Source organism: Xiphias gladius, chromosome 21, assembly GCF_016859285.1.
Source record: "Xiphias gladius isolate SHS-SW01 ecotype Sanya breed wild chromosome 21, ASM1685928v1, whole genome shotgun sequence".
NCBI classification, from domain to species: Eukaryota; Metazoa; Chordata; class Actinopteri; order Istiophoriformes; family Xiphiidae; genus Xiphias; species Xiphias gladius.
The window spans coordinates 24376620-24395451 of NC_053420.1; the positions used below are offsets into that span (position 1 = coordinate 24376620).

The window sequence follows — 18832 nt, forward strand, 5'->3', positions numbered from 1 at the left end:
ACTGTTACGTGACATTGGTTGTGGAAACAGGTAATTAATGGTGCTTTTCTAGATGATAACATGGAGATAAACATAGTACAGTAACTACTGGAGATTTACTCTCCTCTTGTTGTGATCAACCATCTGTTGCTGTCCTTGATAGCTGCACTCTAATTCAATTTGTGTGTGAGAAACAGCTGGCAAATATCGTTATTGCATTTTCCTCCGTTTAGAGTGCATAGGTGTTGACAGATCGGAGCAATAATGTGAAAATTAATGTACAATTTACTCCATGATGAAATTAATAAAAAATGCACTTCTTTGTAACAGTGTCAAGCAAAAGACAACTAGTACAATTCCATTAGTTGCCATTTTTGGAACATTTACTCGTGCCTTGCTGAACACCTCCTTTGTATAATAGGCTTAATTGCGATAATTACAGCACGTAAGAGTAATTTAGAAAGTCTAATCTTTGTGTGTGTGTGTGTGTGTGTGTGTGTGTGTGTGTGTGCACTCTCATAACACACATATCATTTTATAATGTCCCCCTTTTGCATTTTCTCCATTGTGGCATGCATGTGTCTCATCCCAAAGCATATTTTTTTAGGGCAATGATGCATTTTTACTGCAAGTGGGGCCCCTCCGCCTCAATGACCTCTTGTCAGTGACCTGGAGTAGAGAGAGCCCACGCATGGTGTAATCTGCGCTCTTCAAACACGTCACAGTTCAGCATGGTCTGATGCTATACATCCATCGTACACTCTACTTTTCGAGATGTCTTTAATGAGAGAGAGACCTGAGATATGAGAATGGAGGGCAGGCAGTGAGAAAAGTGAAATGGAGACATTCTAAGACAAGTATTAGATTGAAAGATAGTGTTGCAGTGTGTGCGTATGTTTGTGCATGTGTGTGTGTGTGTGTGTGTGTGTGTGTGTGTGTGTGTGTGTGTGTGTGTGTGTTTGTGTGTGTGTGTGTGTGTGTGAGACACAGAGAGGAGTTGATGAGTCTCTAACAAGCAGCTTCATCAGAGTGAGGAATGAGCTGCCAAGCAGGATCTTTCTTTTGACCTACCTTGGAGAGCAATGGATGGATGGATGGACAGATGGGTGGAGGGATGAATGGATGGAGGGAGGGAGACAGAACAGAGAGAAATAGGGAGAGCATCTAGTGAAGTACTGTGCAGAGGCTCTTTTCTTCATTGCCTGTCAAGGCAGCTCACCTCTCTGCCAGAAGACAATCACTTATATTCTTGCTCTGATCCCACAGTCAGAACTTGGAGCACCACCAGAACGCAGGCAATGACCAGGGAAATGATGCAGTGTATATGATTGATAAAGAGGATACACACGGTGACTGCTGCCTTTGGCACCATACTAGCCATATTTCTCCCCAGGTGATGTGTTGTAGGGACGGGGCCATAATCTATGCATAAAAGGTAGATACCAGCATGGAAAGTAGTTAAGGTGGACCTTTATGTACCTGAAAATTGTGTTTAACCTTATTTTTTCTCATGGATAAAATATTCTCTAAATGTCAACATAATTCAGTTTTTCCAATATATTTATTTTTCTTTGAAGAGAAATTTTCTCCGGTTGCTTTCTTGCTTTCTCCCCCTCCCTCTTCTTCTTCTCTCTCTGCATCACAGAGCCCAGTGCATGCATTGCTCTGGCATTAGTATGCACACTGAATTCAGTCACACTTTGATGTGCAGCCACATGATTTCACAGTCCACCCTTGTGGCACAGATCAAATTTACAGGTATGTAGAGGCAAGACTGATGAGGAGATTCAAGTTTTCATTTCATCTCTACCTAAGGGTTTCATAGTTACGAGACAATATAATGCCTATGGTACATGCACTGTATGTGAATATTAGGTGTAATGGTCATACAAGACTCTAAAAATTGAATAATTTGGTCATTTTTATTTTTTTACTATAACTTTGCATAAACAAGTTGTGTGGCAATAGAAAATCAAATGGAAAACCACTTATTTCATTCTGTCTCTGTGTTTCTTTGCAATTAAGTCCTCTGATTAAGAGGGAATGACCTTGACAATCAACGTGGGAACAAATTCAATTCAAAGTCATGATTCTAATCTTTATAATTAATGGGTACGGGAGCCTGTGTCATTCATTACTTCTGCTATTTAATGTCATAGATGGGGGATAGTTTCTATGACTGAATCATGGCATATTGCAATTCATGATTGATTCCTCTCTGCACCGGATTGCTGTGGAGGATGAAGTAATCACTCTCAGTCAAAAAAGAAAACAGTGAAAGGAAGGGCTTTTTCTTTTCACAGAAATCCAACATTCAGGAAGTCAATTCAATGACTTCTCAATAATATGACGTTTGCGAAGAAGCCACAGAAATCTTAAAAAATAAAGAAAATTGATTGCAATATTTTGTCTGCACACACAGAAAACATGTCATTCATATAAAAACACTCTTAATAAACATATGGGGGGAAAAAGTACTAAATAAAAGTATTGATTCAAAGAGATGTCAATAGTGTAGAAAGTTTGTTGTTGTCTTCATCTCTGTGGGGATGAAGATGGTGGCTTGTAATGATAAACGATTTTTACAATGAATCACCTCACTCATTGCTGTGGTATGCGGTTGACAAAACAGATGAGACTGAGACTCTTCTCCCATTTGTGTAACCACATCAAGATGTTATCTTCAGCTTAAAAGCTTATCAAGCCGACAGTAATGATATTGAGTGATTGAATTGTGTGTTTTGATGGATATCACTGTGAGTAATCTGATGCCAAATTGTGTTCCACTCCTCATTTTGTTCCGATTTTAGAGTCTGCAAATAACTGCGCTCCCTCTGTCGTCTCACATATAGTCATTTGTCATAGCTGCGATTCTTCCCCAAAGGTAGAGAAATGCCCTGGGACACAAAAATAGATTATCATTGTCCAATGTCTATTTGGCCCACGGTTAATCTGTTGTACATTGTGTTCTTTGCTGTATTTTCAATAGTCTCCATTCTGCTCTCTGATAGGACTTAGAACCTGTGTCTGAAGTTATCAGCACTGCTTTATGATTTCTTCAGTAAAGAAACACCATTGAGAGCGGTGAGAATTAACAGTGCAGACGCCGTCTGGGGCTACAATTACATTTTATCAAGGGGACCGCGGAATGTATGGAAACAACTCTCTCTTTTTGAATCCTATTTTCCTGGAAACTTAAGGCCTGGTTATGCTGGAAAATAGCTTGATTGTACGACATATTGTCCAACCATGTCAAAAGGCAAAAGTATCTATAGTTGTTTCTAATAGCGACACTCAAAAATGGGGTGAAAGGCTCGGTATATGTAATTTTATATCAAAAATATAACCTACCTTAAAGTATGCACTGTACAGTATATGAAAGAGCAAAAGCTACAGAATAATATTCAGAAAATGAAAAAATGGAAACCTAATGACGAATGGTCATTATCTTGTTGGAATCCCCCTTGTGCCCTTTTTTTGATTCATGGATTTATTCATGATTAATGTTATGATGAAAAACGTAATCCAAGTTATTCTTGAGTATATGACCTATCATCTAATAAGCAAGTATGAAAAAATGACTGTTAGCTGCTCAATTTGAATAAAATTTCTTCAGTCATGACAGATTAGAGCTCTTTATAACAGCTTCACACTCCTGCCTTCTTTGTAGTCCACAACACTCTCCTGTCCTTGCCGCCACTGAGAGCAAGGTCAGCCGCTAAATGCCACACCTGACATTGTCATTCTGCATTGTCAGACAGGAGCTGAGGGTTTAGTACACTGATTTTCCTCCCTTTTGCTCTTACTTAGATTGATCATCACTTGGAAGTCAGTCTTTGGGAAAGTGATCAATGCCCTGCCATACAATTATCATCTCTCGAATGCGTCATTTAAAAGCCAATATCCGTTTTAATAAGATGCTTAATGGAAAACACTTTGTCATGTACATGTCAGGCAATGACACTGGACCTAAACAGAGAATAGAGAAGGCAGTTAATCTTAAAGCATGTGCAAAAGCTGTAAGCTTTTGTTAATAGATCCTGTGCATTTGACACTCCTGTAGAATATTTAGTTAGCGAGACATAACATACTGCACGTGCGTAAGACCAGACTGCTTCAGCTCAAATGGGCCTCAACCAGTTACACTGCAAAGCAGGGCCACTTCTCACAATTTTCTAGCTACACTTGCCCTAGAGTTATGTGTTTGTAAAGCATGTGTGCTTGTGCATTTAAAAGGATGTTTTAGTGTTGACGATAAAATAAATAAATGAATGAATAAATAAATAAAAAAAGACAGAGCATTGACAGACAGTGAGCCAACTGCCCTAATGCTCAAAGGCAACATTAAAACATGCAAACACGCCAGGGAGAAGGATGTGAGTTTATTGACATTTATTGCTTATGGTTCCCAGTTATTCAAAATCATGCGGCTCCCCGATTGCTTGGCTTTACAGAAAGTGGGCAGATTATTTGCACAGCAAAGTGCCCTTCCTCTACATACACTACTCTGGGAATTTTTGCATGCATCCATAATTTGATGTTAAGTGCCTGCTGATACATTATGCATGTTAGATAATGCATTGTGTGTAATCCAGGCAGACCTCGCCTGAACCTAGAGCGACGTTCCATACCCCACACGCAGAAACAGCCACCGCACCACCAAACAGCATCACACCTCCTCCACTGTGTCATTCTGCGTCATAGAATATTCAGAATGGACTTCAGACCAGACAGTAGCTATACCCTGTGTCATAACAAACAATCCTATATAGCATTTTGTAACTTTACTTTTACCCATTTTCATATCTTTTTCCCTTCCCTTTCCTTTGTTTCCCTTTTTTAGAAGAGGTGAACTAAAAGTCGTGGTTTATATTCAGGCCATTTTTCAGGGCTCACAGCATCCAATTGTTTTCTCCCAAGGAATGTCTCTTTTTGAGGTATGCTCTATGGTGCCATTCAAAAAGGCAGTTTTGTGATGTTGAATGGAGAATTTAGTTGCTCATTTCACCATCCGACTCTCATTTAGAGTGAGCAGTGACCTGTGTCATATGGACATTGGATAGAGGTCAGGCACCACCAACCGTACTGCAGAGTGCAGTAAAAAACCAAGAAGTGCAGCCACACCTGCAGGCTTGGATTCAGTGGTTGTGTTGGTTTTTAAAGACACAAGTGTGTACACACACACAAGATGAGAGGAATAAAGTGAGAAACAAGAAGTTTTAAGTGGAAGTTTGCTGGCTTTATCTAATGCGTCTCTTTATATGAGTGTGACAGCATACAGTAAATTCTATATTATTGTGTTTCTGGCACTGCACTATACTATTTGTGGTATAGTGCAGTACTTTCATGGAAATTAGATAAGCAGGATGTAACTGAAGGGACACAAGCCATCTCTCCCCTTTACTGCAGGTTTTTATTTTGATACCACATTAAAATCCAATGAAGCCCATCTCCATACAAAATGTAACTGTTGTGCTTGTAAAAGAGTATCCAACAATGTTATGCTTAAACCTGAAAGACCACAGAAGTAGGTTACTTCCTGCATATGTTTACCATAATCACCACCCTTTTTCCATTTATCTGTAAGGTAACTTCAGACAACTTCTAATGTGTTTTCTCCAAAGTGGCGGTCTTTTTTTTTTTTTTTTCTTGTTTTGTTTTTTACACCTGCCAGCTATTAGTTTAAATCACTTTTCTGAATAATCATATGGGTGATAAAAGCTTGGATTGACATTTAAGCTATAATGGTTGTCAGCAGCCCCTGTAGTGCACCTCCGTTCACCGGGCTTGAGCTTGACTGTGCGTCTTCTTGCGGCGGGCTGAGTCCATGACACACAGAGAGTTATATATGCCAGGGCATTACAGAGCCCTTCCTAATCCGGTTTGTCATGCTGCTCTCTCTGGACTGGGGTAATTTCATGGTGCTGAACTGGTATTGATAGAGCCTTGGTAAATGAGGCACGCAGCAATCGTTAACTTTAATAACCATAAAGATGCGAGCATTGGAGACATACAGGTCTATGAGAGGAAACCCATACAGGTGATTAAGAATCGACCTGGGCTGTGGCCAGCAGCATCTCACATCTCTTATTCATACTAATGGAATTACCTGTTAAAGATGTCAAGACTATTACCACCAATGGTGCAATTGATGCACTATACTTGTCCTATTCAGTAAACTGGAGCCTATCTTCATGTCCTCTTGCATGAAGAATGCCTGTTAAAAGCAAGGTGCATACTAGATTTTTCTCTTTTTTTTCCTTAGCTTTCTCCTCTTTTTTTTCAGACCCATTCATAATATGTTTCTGTAAGTTAGACACACTGTAGTAGAATAGTGCTCAGTATTCTGTAAGAGTATAGCTAGATTCAGAAGTAAGCAACACCAGCAGAGGGGAAAAACAACATTGATTCGTGTGACTCCAGTATAGCTGGGTCAGTGGTTTCTGTCAGCTTTAGCTCTGGAGTGTCTTTCTCCCCACTCCCACTCCCCCCCCCAGGTTTGCAGTAGCTCCAGGCACTACTATAGCTGCTATGTCCACTTGTTTGTCTACTCCCATTACTGTGGGTGATGCTGCCTCAGGAGGAAAGTGAAATCCAGGCCACAGAAGGGTCATTGAGAAACCAGCCTGAAGCCTTCTGTCTGGCTGAGGTCAGAGGAACCATACGGATCACTGCAACAGGGTGCTGATGGGCACTTGATAAATGGTGAATCCACTTCAGCTCCTGATGCATCAGTGACACATGGGTCAAAAGGTTTTTAGATTAGATAAATAATGGTTACCAATCCCTGAGATAAATTTGTTTGTTATTCATGGAGACAGTCCACGCCCCAAAGCTGGCATTCCTACCACTTCTTTAGATGTGTTTAGAAATGAATGGTTCAAACTCCTCTGGTAGCCTTCCTCCTTGAAGCTACCTTTTATTATTCATTGGCAAGAGTCAGCTGGGGCTCAAGCTTTAGTGGACTTCGTCACCGCAAAGAATGTCCGAACAATAAGAGTAGTTCATGGTATTCAACTCTTTCTCCTGTTAACACACACGGTCAGTGTCCATGTTAACACATCCAATCAGCAACATGCATATCTTTCATGTGGCACACACACAGAAATATACACTATGCATGCAGTTTGTCTCTTCTTTTCTCCTATTCTTGCTGCTTCACATCTCCTCCATAATCCATGGGATGCAATTTAGAGAGCATTAGCACCACAGAAGTGATACACCCCATCATGAAAATATACTTTAACATTGAGGTCTAATTCTGCCTCTTCCATGGATTTCTCTTCATACACTGTGTATTTTAACTGGTGCTGTTACAGAAGTGGATGAATTTGAGCAGTAAATGAGGGTTGTGTAATTTCTCATCAAATATATAAACCATATCAGTTGCCAAGGGGAAGGACATGAAAAGTTGTTCCCTGGCACTGCCTCTAAGGCCTCCATTTGGAATCCACTCGGCGGTGCTTTGTAACGTGTTTAAACATTATCCTAAGTAATCAGGGGGAGTGTTCATGAAGTTCCAGCTTGATGTTTAAGTAATGAAAAGCAGAATTCTGATGAGCATCATTAAACATATATGCAGTGAGACAGCTGGCCCACAGCCACTTTGATGCCTTTGCTATTTTAATATCTGCCTTTTTTTCTTCCCTCAAATCTTAAAAATTTACAACTAATTGGGACAAACAGAAAAGAGGTTTTTTTAATTTTGGACATATCTGACAAGTTTTCAGTCAGATGCATTGTGATAATCATCATGAAAATTAACCAACTCAATAAACAATCTGCTGTTTAATAAAACTTGCGAGGGTTTGAATCGACTTGTCTGGCACACAGTACAAAGTATCTTTGTTTACTTTATACTGAAAGAGGCATTTGGCAAGTGAGAGTCTCAATTTGTATTCAAAATGTGCATCATTTTCAGCAGTAATTTGAAATGCAGCCTTCACTCTACTTCTTGAATAAGAACTGAGTATCAAATTTACATTTCTCAGCTCTACAGGTCTACAATTATTTACTGACAATGAGAACCATAATTCCTGTTGCCACCCGAGATGTAAATTAGAAGCACTACGTTGGATAACTGTCAGGTACACAGAAGCACTGGGGAACAGCAGCAAGCCCACATAGAAGGAGGAATTGCAAACAGAGATGGACTGTGTTGGTGCAGCAGCTGCCTGTCTGTCTGGCAAAACAAAGCAGGCACTCCAACATGCAGGCAGAAATGGCTCATTTTCACCTGAGTATGCACTGATTAAGTTGTTATGACAAGTCCTTGAAAGGCTTAAGTTTTCCCGGCTGCTGCGTTCCTTCCCTCGGCCATATGTCATTACTTAATAACTGTAGCAGTGAGAGAAACAGTGTGTGAGAGAGAGAGCTAAAGAGAGTGAGAGAGAGAAGAGGTGACAGAAATGCTTGCTGATAGTGTGCCAGTGAGTACTGCTCTTGGGTGCTCTGCATAGATTATAGTTGTTGACGCTGAAGCTGAGCTAGAGTGTAGTGGAACGAGTTTGTGTTTTTTGTGGTGACATTGTCGTGAGCACCTGCACTGATCTCTGTGTCAGAAAATTGCCAGATGCAGTGAGATCAGAAAGCAATCACTTTCCAGTAGAGTACTTCCTTTGTCACTCAGACAATAAAAAGTAAATGTCTGGAAGCCCGGAGTCTTTTGGTGAATTGTCCTGGGTTTCTCACTGTGACCTTGAATTTATGAACAGAACTAATGTAGTCATGGGAGTGTGTTGATGGTGATTCATCTGCATGGATTTCAAGCATCTAAGGTTTACCGTATTGGCCCAGCTATAAGACGAGCCCGTCCAACCTCACCTTCAACCCCTTTTCCAACACCTGTTTTTTAATTTTTTTTAAACGTACAAACACAACATACTTTCACACTAGTCCTGCTGGGAAAGTTTGCCTGAGAAACTTCTGATCCAAGGAGAGGAAAGTCCTCATCCTTCAAGCCTTTTCTCTCGTAAAAGTGAAACATGAATAATACCATTCAAGCAGCACGTAGAGTAAATCTCATATTTTTGTAGTTTGTCGGCCCCATTCTCATACACCCCCCTGTCAGGCTCTTGGAAGAGGTCAAAGTGATTTTCTCTGGCAGTTAGAACTTTTCAGACTTTTCAGTCTTTTTAAGCTCCTCATCATATGTGACAGCATAATTTTGACCAGCTTGACAGATGATTTGGTCCATGGTCAGGTTCTGCAGTAAAGACTCCATCAACTCGTTTTCAGTCATTGTGAATGTATTTCTTCCGCGGCAGCAGAACATGTCACAGAAGCGTTCAAAAAGTTCTGTAGGTTGAATTGGACTAACAAAACACTTTTAGGGCTGAGTAACTCTAAAAGTAACTCAAATGGACTTAAAGATACACTCTAGCCCACAAACAATTAATGCCACAAACAACCCATAATGCAACACTTTCTGGGAACATACTTTGACTCAAGGGTAGCACTCTCTCCATTCACAAAGAATATCTGATCTTGTGAACATGTAATTGTCTAGTCCTTAGATATAAGACAACCCCAATTCTTCAAGTAGTTTCCAGAATACTTATACTTTCTTATGCTTTATACTTTATACTTCTGATACTTTCTTATTCTCAGGCCATTGTGGCACATTTATGTTAATGTAAAAAGTTATGTACACATGCAACTTGGCTTGCCTTTTCCAAAGTGCCTGTAACGGTCCACAAATTTCAAACTCTTTGTGCTCTGCAGAAAACACTCTAATATGAAGTGAGGCTTTTTTACCATGAGCCCCCATTCCTTCTCCCTGTCTATCTCCACATTTTACAACCTTCCCTCATTAACACCTCCTAATTGGCCACTGGGCTAAACTGAAAACAATGAAGCATTGATTTCCTTAAACATAATCACCTCATCCAGTCATTTAATGGCTACTGTCGCTGTGGGCCATCAAGAGAAAAACGACCAGTCAATGGTCCCATCGATGCCCTTCACCTCCCCTCACCAAAGGCTAGATTGCACAGCCAGCCACTCCATCTTAGCAGGTTGGTTTAACCCCTTTAGCTGCCTGACAGGCTACAAGCACTACATCCATCACAACCTGCAGTCATGTGTCAAGTTGTCAGGATCCTATATTGTACCAGACTGCACACACCGTTACCACCGTGCACTTGAGCAGAAAATAACCATTATGAAATACCATAAGATATCATATGCATAAATACACAACACACACAAACTCAGACACAGAAAATGGATGGTAATTTTATTACCCTAAGCTCCCAGCTACCTGAATGGGATTATGTGTAGTCCAAGTAGCCATTTGTTGTCTAAATGACTCTTGTGACCGGCCCAGTAGAGTCATCGTGAAGCCATTTACACTTTCCTCTCCTCCACATACCAGATGGTTCACAGTGATCACGCCTAATGTCCACCTGGCTAATGGCTGGACCTCACACCATTGCTGATCCACTCGCTGACATGCACTCATCTGTGTGTGTGTTAGGGATATCCCTGAATTCTGATGGCCATAATTATAATAATAATAGTCATCATCATCATCATCATCATCATAAAAATATGTATTTTTCAAATTAAATGTATTCAGTCAGTAGTCTAAAAGTAAAACATACACAACAATATTTCACTGAAAGATCAGTTTTGTCCTCCGATTCACCATTTTCACAAGCTTAATCCCCACAAACCATGTATTCTTTACATTATTAACGATCAAATTGTACCATACTTCCTAAAGAATATTGTTGAATGTGCCTTAAGACCAACCATCAGTTTTCAATTCATTCAGTAAAGATTGAAAATCAACTGGTTGCGACTCAAAACTTGCTTGATCTACTGTACAGAAATACTCCTGTCCAATGTTAAAGTTGTATTGTGCAGCCTTTCCTTTGTGGTGGGCTCCCTTCTAAACTATGGCAAGTCTATAAAGATCAACATGAATTATGAATTGTTTGTTGTCCTTCATGTACAACTTTTGGAATGGAACATGGCTTTATTCAGGCAGAGGAAGTTGCACTCATGTCACCTGATTGGTGATGCAGTTTTGTTCATGGTTAGTATTCTTGGTTCTTCGGTACTTCATTTGTTTGACTAACAGTTTACGAGTAACAGCCTATCCCATTTATACAAGTGTCAGTTACACTGTATACGTACATATCATATAAATCTTCTACCCTCATGCCAATAGTCCTTGCTGCCATAACTCCCTCCAACACCCCAACATCTGTTATGTAATCAAAGCTTCAGTATTGTTGACTTGTATGTACATGTATGTTCACAGTTATACCTTTATTATGTACTAATATGTGTCGTAGGAGATTCATTCTCCCAGTAAACCCATGTTGCTGCTCAGTCTCTTTGAGAGCTCACTCAAAGAACAGAGTCTTCTTCACCAGGTGTAACTGTATATCCATTTTCTATAAATGGTCATTTGTGAATTTAACTGTCAAAAGCTGAAATGGGGAAACATACAATGTTTCCTTAACTTAAATCCCATCGAAGAACCAAATCCATAAGTAACAGATCAGGAAAAGTAACATTCAAATAAGTGATATGAATATGATACGGGCTGTGTTTTGTTGTCTCTTATCAGATGTTTGCTGGTTATGCTTCTGTAGTGCTTACTTGCAAATCAGGCATTGAAGCTAGCTGAGGGGATAAAACCCAATTCAGTATTCTGTGATGTAACATAAAGTCCTCACTTATTCAGAGATATGCTCTGACTTGAAAGCAAGTCTGCAGGTCGGGAAGCTGTCGGTAAAATATTCAACAAGCCAACACATTGGGGGTTTTGGGGTTTCAGCACACTCAAGGGATTTTCATCCTCACTTTTTTAGTCTGTGTTCTGCCTCCTCGTGTCCAGAAATATCTAACAACAAGCGCTGAGAGAGTGACATTAATACTGCACGACAGTACGGTCCAGCAGGACTGCAAATGTTTGCCCTATAATCCAGGACTCTGCAGCCTTTGGTCTGACCAAGGCCAACATTGGTCGGAATGGGAGAAGAAAACTGTTGCCAAACTTGTCTAGGCTGCTGGGAGCTCAGTCCCGTAATTCATCGGTTGTTGTCATGCCAGTAGAGGCAAATGCATCTTCTCGCCACAGAAGGATGTCCTCTTTAAAACTTGGTACAGCCAAGTGAAATAAGGCACAAACAAGATAGAATGTGGCATTTGGTTGTCTCCCCTTCTTTTTGCACTCTATCCTTTCTGTAAATTGTATAGGATAAGTTCAACCCTCCGCCTCTCCTCTCCTCTGTCCTGGGATGAGCTCCAGTTTAATTGTTGGATGCAGGTGTCTGTGGCGCTGGCTGTCAAGGGAAGATAAAGAGTTTTTCCTGGGGCGTAAGGAAAGGGGAGAGCGGTGATGGAGGGCCTCTCTCCCGCAGCTCCGTTGGCTGCATTAGCCCCACGCTTTATAATTGTGTGAAGGGGGCACTTCCAGTGGCTCCCTCATTACTCACTGGCATGGCCAGTCGCTGGCAGCCAGACACACCTTGTCCTCTAGCTCTCTCACTCTGCCTGTATAACTCATTTCAGGGTGTCCCTCAGCTCCATCAACCCCTCTCCCTCGCCTGGGCAATCCTCCCTAATGTTATTTTGACCCAGTACCGCCATTGGCGCATATCACCTCCTCTTTTCACAGAATTTTTTTGACATCCTCCTTTGTCAGACTTGGACCTATTGCACAGCATTTGCTATGACTGATGTCACCTATGGTTTGGAGTTAATGCGTTAGTGTAGTGTAGCCTAAGACTGTATTGTGTCAGCCATGTAAGTCTAGTGACTGCCAAGTCTTCGCTGGAGTAGCCCAGACAAAAGATTCATCTCTTTTAATCATATTGACAATATATGAATGATATCAAGAATGTAAGGACAGGCACATTAATGCATACTGAGTGTGTGTGTGTGATCTTCATCATGGGCTGATTGGTATGGAGTGAGGACAGCCAGCATTGAGTGAGAGGCAATTAGATGAGATAATTGAGATGCCTCGAGGGCCAATTTGTTACACATACTTACAGCGCCCAGTGGTTGTACTCCAGCAAGCCTCACATGATATGATGTGAGGTAGTCGAGGTTTCCTAATCTTTCATTCATATTATTGTTGTTTATTTGGATTTTTCTGTTAAAAACACTGTACAGTGTATAGTCGCTTTTTAGTCAGTTAATGAAAAGTTACAGGACCTCTCTATGGTTGCTTCTGTTAATTTTCAGTGAATGTTTCCTATGAATCTCTCACATGTACTGACTGCGCACCTCTGTGTCTGTTTGTCTGACTGTAGAGGGAGGTACGTGTGAGGTGATTGCTGCCCATCGATGCTGTAACAAAAATCGTATCGAGGAGCGTTCTCAGACAGTCAAGTGCTCCTGTTTACCGGGGAAAGTGGCCGGGACGACACGCAACAAACCTTCCTGTGTGGATGGTGAGGACAACTCATTTCTTTTAAAATTGTGCTGCTGCTGACTATTTATCACTGAAGGCTCCTGTGAGGGAAGAGGTCTCTGTCTATTATCTATAATCCCTGTTATGTACAAAAAAGTTATGTACACATTACCCCCACTGACAACATTCAGCGCCAGTGCAGGAAGTAGTGTGCCCTATATGTAGAGAGGTGGAACCTGGTGGACATAAAAAACAAAAAACAAAAAAACAAAACAAGACAATAAGCAAAAGCAGCTTAACATAATCAAAGGTTTTGCAGGACCAACCAGTTTAAGGTCTTTTCTGGTGACAGATTTAGTTCTACCAGTAGTTAGTCATTTTACACTGCATAAGTTTGATTCAAAAAGCTTTTCATAATCCTGTAATGGAAAAAAGTATTCATGTCAAATTAATAAAAAAAGAAAAATTTAGATTTCAACAAAATGATATTGCATAAAAAAGATAATCTAAATAAAAATCACGTAAATTTTAAAGAAATTACAAGAATCAAGCTCAAACCAAGTTTTCCATGTGAGTACCTTGAAGGTCTGTGTACATTTCTGCTGAGTTTGGTTTATTATAGTATTACTTTGGCAATGCATGCATTATTGAAGTAGAGATTTCCTATTGACTCATTGGTCCAAAGTGCAGACGTCCAAATTACTCAAATACTGTTCCTAAGTACAATTTGGAAGTACCTGTAATCTACTTGAGTATCTCAATTTTCTACTATACTGTATATATACTATATAATATTGTCATTTTTACTTCCCTACAAATATCTGACAGCCACATTTAGGAGTGACCTTTCAGTTTTATGTTTTATTAAAAAAGGGGTATGTGATGTTTATAAAATATACTGCAGTTATATTTTAAACAACCCCAAAATGTATAAAATAGTAAAAAAAAAAAAGCTTCACCGCAGCGACCTATAACATTAAAGTACCTCCTACCCTCCTAAATTTTGTTGAAAATACTCGTGTATTCCTACTGAAGAAAAATGTTGAATGCAAGAGTTTTACTTGAGTATTTTTATCACGAGGTACTGCTACTTTTACTTATGTAAAGAACCTGAATACTATTTCTATCACTAAACATTTCATATCAGAAATGTAATGCGGTTCCACGGTGGAGTTATCATCAGGTTTGAGTGAATTATTTTGAAAACGCTAATTCTTCACATGCTTTAATCAACACCTCAGACCAAGAATGGCAACATATATAACTTTTTCTGCCTCTCTGAGTTTTCTTTTTTCTAATAATTAAAATACATTCAACCATTAAGAACCCAGTAGTGTTGTGCTGCTGGGCGTCATAGGAGAGAGAGGATGATCCAGTTGGGCTGTTGAACACCTGAGCAAGGAGCACGTTGCAGATCACATCGCCCAAGGCAGCTCAGGCTGATGGAAATGAATAACTAATAAACACAAGTCAGGGAAGCTCCAGGCTAGTGCACCTGAATTACCTTAGCTGAGAAAAACAATCAGGCAGAGATAGCTCCATGAGGGAAAAAAAAAAAAAGCAGACAGGAAGTCAGAAGTCTACTGAGACAGAACTGCGATGTCCCCCTTCACTCCACAGAACTCATTTATTGCTCCTCAGTCTCAATCTTTTCACCTCCACCTTCAGCGGAGATCAAAGTCATCTGTCTGACTGCCCTTTCACAAAGAAATGACACCAAAAATGTATTCATTATGAGGAATGTTACATGAAGGGCCAGACAGGCCTGCTCAGTGGGCTTCACAGAGTTGGTTAGCCACAGATGACACTCAAGAAGATCCTATGATATGAATTAGATATGACCCAAGGGTGACACAAAAGAACTTTCTCAAGGATGGATGAAGAATTACCCAAAAACCAATAAAACTTCTCAGCGAACAGCTTCATTTTTTGACTGGGTTTTGTTCAAAAACTGATGCTGTGTTTGCCCTGTGGTTGGAGACATCTCCTGAATGAAACATTTACAGAGATCTGACCTTGGTTCTGATGTACCCTTTTTAGCAGGCTTTGTTGTCCATGTACAGAGAGGCAGACAACTAAACGTCTCCTCTACAGCACATAAAAGACAAGGGACTTTGGACTCCTTTTATATCCTCCTAGTCTTTTTTACTAAACATGGTCTAGACAGACTTCATAAAACACCTGAAAACCTCAGACCGAAACTTTTTATTGCCCACTAATACAAATTACATCTCAGTCCTTAAGATGAACAGCTAGTTAGCTGACTGTAAAAAAACATACCCTGTATCTGAAAATAAAAGGTGAATAAAACGTGATGCGTCAGGCCTTTCCTACCCTGAGATAAGAAAATCCAAAGAAGTTGTGAGCAGAAGTTGGACAAAGATATAGGAATGAAAAACAAAGTTACATGGACTAACATGCGGAGGTGGTGAAGTGGGAGATGTTGTTAACACTTCATGCCTCTGTGCTCTGGACTCCCACAGCGAGAGAATCCTTGTTGTTTCGTATTGATTAACAAGCATTGAAAAAATGGAAATGACAAGTCACTGAGCAGCAAGCTACGCTACTGAACACCACTGCACCACAGTGAAAGAGTTAAGTTGACCTGCACTCTTAATAATTGTTTTTCCATAAGTTGGGGCCTTTGCGACCTCTCTTGGATAGTTTTCACCTGCCTTAAAGTGAATCAGGCTTTTTATTTATTTAATACTCAAACCACCATGGGAGTAATAATTATGTGATAATTCATAAGAGTCTATTTGTAGTCACTAGTGTCAGTCATTGCAAACACACATTTTAATTAAGGGATCTTTTTTTTTGTAAATGTGGAAATAAATGGAGGGGTTCCAACAGGGATTCCAGTCACTCTATTTAAGGGTTTGATTGTCTAGGAAAGCTACACCTGAAAGAGTGTGTTTGTCAACATTGCGCTATGTGAGGGATTATAGACTTGTGGAGTCAGTGGTCTGGCCCCTCAGCAGCGCACCAGCCTGGCCCAGATGGAGCTTTCTCCCCAGGTCCCAGCGTTATTAATGTTCCATCCAAATAAAGAATGATGCTGCAGCCCAGCTCATCTCGCCACCCCCTGGGGTACACCTGCCGCCAGTGTACTGTACACAGGTTATATTCCCATAAAAAAATTTTAAGAAATATGAAGATGTAACAAATCCAAAGTATATCTTCAGAGGTCATTTGGTTTGGACGCACATACAGAGCCTGGAAGAATGAACACTCCTTTATCCTTGGCCAAATTTGCAGAAACAGGCAGTTTCCCTGATGTGCCGCATTAACTGTCATTAGTATCAAACTCCAACATCAAAGCACACAGTGAAGATCATTCCCACTGTCAAGTGTTCACCACCTCGTGAATGTGAGCTCCATGGGGTTATTTCAGTTCTACTGGTAACTGTTTTGGTTGTTATTAATATACAGCATGGGGATGTGACGACAGCTTGTGTTGGGAGGCGTCATACTCAGTGGGGGTCTGCCGTCAGATTATCTGCATAGTGGGAATTGATTATTAGCTTTGACAAGGAGAACTATGTCCCAGTTATGTCATGGCCAACGAGGCTCTTAGTGAAGAACATCCCTTTTAACAAGTCAAACGCTCATATCTCTCCAACCTCACCGGGCCGATCACACGCACTCAGATTAGACGCTCGTCACTGCACCACTGCCTTTATCCCAGTGTATGAGATATGTAAGACCTCAGCCAGAGTATGGAAATACACACACATTCACAAAGATACACACATACATATGCACCGATTTACTCAACACATGCGTGCAGATGCCCTAATATGTACACATGCTACCACTTTGTGCTGTCATGTAGCTGCTGTAGCAGTAAACTCCTTCAACAAGAGATGCACGCAGATGCCCGCTCACTGTGGATCACTGATGGGGAATGAACCCTTCTGTCTGGCTGCAGGCGCATAAAGCCGAGCATGACAGGTTGTCATGGTACATTTGAGGTACATCCAGGGGAGAAACACATGGAATCTACTTGAGGGGAGGGATAAGAAGGGCTTCAGTTCTTCCAGGTACATTACTGTTCAAACATATGCGCCTTATGAATAAAATCAGAATATCATGAGTATGCTTGAATAAGACACACTGTTTGATATGGTCTTTAAAACATAATAGTTTCATTATAAGCAGGACATGTGATTTATCCAAGTGTTTCCCCATTAGCAAAGCTAATCCTTATGTGTTTTGTACATGCAAACATATCTGAACTGCAGGAGTTTATTAATTATTGCACTTGCTTGCATTGATACTGAAGTTCAAACTGGTAACAACCGAGAAAAACTAAGAGAACATTTCATCCTTCTATCATAAAATCTCTGCCCCATGCAGTTGGGAGGCCATAATATGCTAATAGCCTGATCTGACAGGGAGAGAGAGGGAGGTTAGGAAACATAGGGCAGATCTATGTCAGCTGTGTGGGAGATACATTTTCGTGAGTCGCTTTTGTACCCACATAAAGGAAAGGAAATAACCACACAACAAAAGGAGTCATTTTTCATCCATTAATAGGCACACATGCACACACCCACTCACACACACACACACGCACACACACACAGGCACACAAATGCACACACCAACTCCACAGAAACAGTTACAATCACTCATTGTTACTCAAAATGCACACACAGAAACAGTCAAAAAGGAATCATAACATCAGATGGGACATTTAGATAAAAGGTATGTTTTAATGTGTTTATATTTATACGAAATACACATCAAATTTTTAGTTTCAGTGATTTGAACCTGAATTATTCCACATGCCCATTTTGCATCATCCACGATAAATTCCGCTGATGTTTGTATGTGTAACTGTACATTCCAGTTTCAACTGAGTGAATCTGTGGTCATGCAAACAAGTAAAACCTTCTGCAGGCATTTTTAAGAATTACTTTGAATTCCACACAGAAAATAATGAAACGAAAACAAGAATTCCACTTCAATTCTGCAGGATGTCCATTACAAATCCAGAAATACATTAAAGCTATGTGAATGGAAAGTCAAACAATAAATTCGGAATAGGTAATCAAACTTCAGCTCTCTCTTTTCTGAGAGGGGCAAAGATTAATGCAGAATAATGACTATCTGAGGCTGACCTGGGGTTCAGTGGCCCAAGTGTCAGTCCTGCTGTAATTATACAATTGCTTCATTTGCTTCATGCAGATGGAAATGTGCTTTTTTTTTCTGTAATTCTTCTAGTAAAGTGAGAGAGGGATCACTTGATTAATGGACTGTTTTCTTACTTGCATGATTATACACTGATCAGCCACAAAATTAAAACTAGTCACTGGTTTTAATGTTGTGGCTGATCACTGTATGAATGAATGATTGTTAGGCCATTTGTTTGGTTGATAACTGAGTAATCAGGGCACTTGCAGGACACTGACCTAAACTGCTCAGGTAGAGGGGAAGAGAAGAATACCCAGATGACCTGAATGAGTCAGTGAA

At 40.3% G+C, this 18832-nt stretch overlaps 1 protein-coding gene across 2 annotated transcripts in view; it reads left to right on the top strand.

Moving 5' to 3' along the window:
• LOC120783052 (chemokine-like protein TAFA-1) overlaps positions 1–18832 on the top strand; it is a 103801-nt gene that overhangs the window by 72271 nt on the left and 12698 nt on the right. For both annotated transcript variants that reach the window (XR_005706294.1, XM_040115732.1), the window contains exon 3: positions 13254–13394. Coding sequence is in view for 1 of the 2 variants with exons in the window: in XM_040115732.1 (XP_039971666.1) it covers positions 13254–13394 (141 nt within the window). In the remaining variant the exon portion in view is untranslated. The remainder of the gene's footprint in view (positions 1–13253; positions 13395–18832) is intronic.